The sequence below is a fragment of the Echinops telfairi genome, unplaced genomic scaffold, assembly GCF_000313985.2.
Source record: "Echinops telfairi isolate 266 unplaced genomic scaffold, ASM31398v2 ScPeMD7_7471;HRSCAF=8509, whole genome shotgun sequence".
Lineage (NCBI taxonomy): Eukaryota > Metazoa > Chordata > Mammalia > Afrosoricida > Tenrecidae > Echinops > Echinops telfairi.
In genome coordinates this window covers 206,776-208,141 of record NW_022111375.1, presented here as the reverse complement: position 1 = coordinate 208,141, position 1,366 = coordinate 206,776, and the positions used below count along the sequence as shown (strand labels likewise).

The 1,366-nt window shown below is 65.4% G+C and overlaps 1 protein-coding gene across 1 annotated transcript in view; it reads right to left on the bottom strand.

Annotated features, from left to right (window-relative positions):
• CD99 (CD99 molecule (Xg blood group)) overlaps positions 1 to 1,366 on the bottom strand; it is a 14,849-nt gene that overhangs the window by 10,990 nt on the left and 2,493 nt on the right. Inside the window, exon 3 of the mRNA XM_045285443.1 lies at positions 488 to 601. Within this exon, the coding sequence (XP_045141378.1) occupies positions 488 to 601 (114 nt within the window). The remainder of the gene's footprint in view (positions 1 to 487; positions 602 to 1,366) is intronic.

Sequence of the window (1,366 nt, the reverse complement as noted above, 5' to 3'; positions counted from 1 at the left end):
CCCGGAATGCGTCAGACGGGGAGGAAAGCTCTGAAACCAGCCCGTGCAAACCCCATGACCCCCCCAACCGAACACGGCCTGCCACGGAGCCAGAAAGTGCCACTGGGCTGTCAGACACCAGCAGGGTCCACCGTGGTGGACGGCTTTCAGAGGAACTGCCAGGCGAGGGGAGACGAGGGAGAAAGGCCTGGGACCCCCCTGTTGCAAGTCCGCACACCCTGTCCCGGTGGAGACGAGGGGCCAGCATGTCACCCTGCCCTGCCCGGGGATGCGTGGTCAGCGAGGAGGAGCAGAGCCACGTGAGATGGGAAAGCGGTGCGGTGGTCAGCTAGTGGTCAGCGTGGCGGCCCCGGGATTCGGACCCGGGCACGAGGCGTTATCAGAGGCCACGGGAGTGGCATGACCAGCAGGCTCCCCGTGCAGGGACACTGGCGCAGCAAGGGACGCCCCCCTAGGCGCAGGACGACGGTGGTGCTTGGGGGCCTACCGTGTTCTTTGAAGCAGAGCCGCTTCTTCTGGTACGCGATGAAGCTGGACACAGCTCCGGCCAGGGCGACCACCACGGCCCCCACGATGCCGGGGATGACGCCCGGGGAGTCGGCTGTGGGGGGAGCACAGGTGCCGTGACTCGGAGCGCGTGGGCAGCAGAGCCCGAGGGGCAGCGTCCGGGGGAGATCTCGCTCCATCGAGAGGCAGCCCCCAGATCGCCAGATGGGTGCCCCCACCCCGTCCCCGGGCTTAGGTGCTGGAGGGTAACCGTACACCTGCGGAGGGGATTCAGGGACCCGCGGGTCATGTGACCATGTCACCGTCCATCACGTAGGGCAGTGCATTCGTTCACGGGCCTGACGGACTGACCGGCGACGGATGGAGGTGCCTTGCAGAAGGGGACGCGAGGGCGTTGGGTGCTACGGTGAGCTGAGTGTGTGACCACCTTCCCGCAGCGTCACGTCACACATGCGACGTCACCCCCGAGGAGCCCTGGTGGCTGAGTGGCTACTTAGGTCGGCTGGGAGCCGAGAGGTCAGCCGTTTGAGGCCAGCAGCTGCCCAGAGGGCGAGAGAAGGGGCTGTTTCCCCCGCCTCGGGATTGACAGCCTCGGAAACCCGCAGTGGCAGCTCGGCCCTGTCCTGCAGGCTTGCTCTGGGTCGGCGTCCACTCGATGGCAGTTGAGTTTTGGGGTTTTTTTGGGGGGGGTGTTGGAGGGCAAGCCCCCCATATTATAGCGTGATCCCCGACTGTGACCCGCTGTCAGGTGATGTACAGAAATGGACTCCCCTCCATGGATGAAACGATGTGATGACCCCGCCCCCCCCCATCATGCAGAGACCGTCCAGGATCTCACATAATGACCCCTTGTCATGGA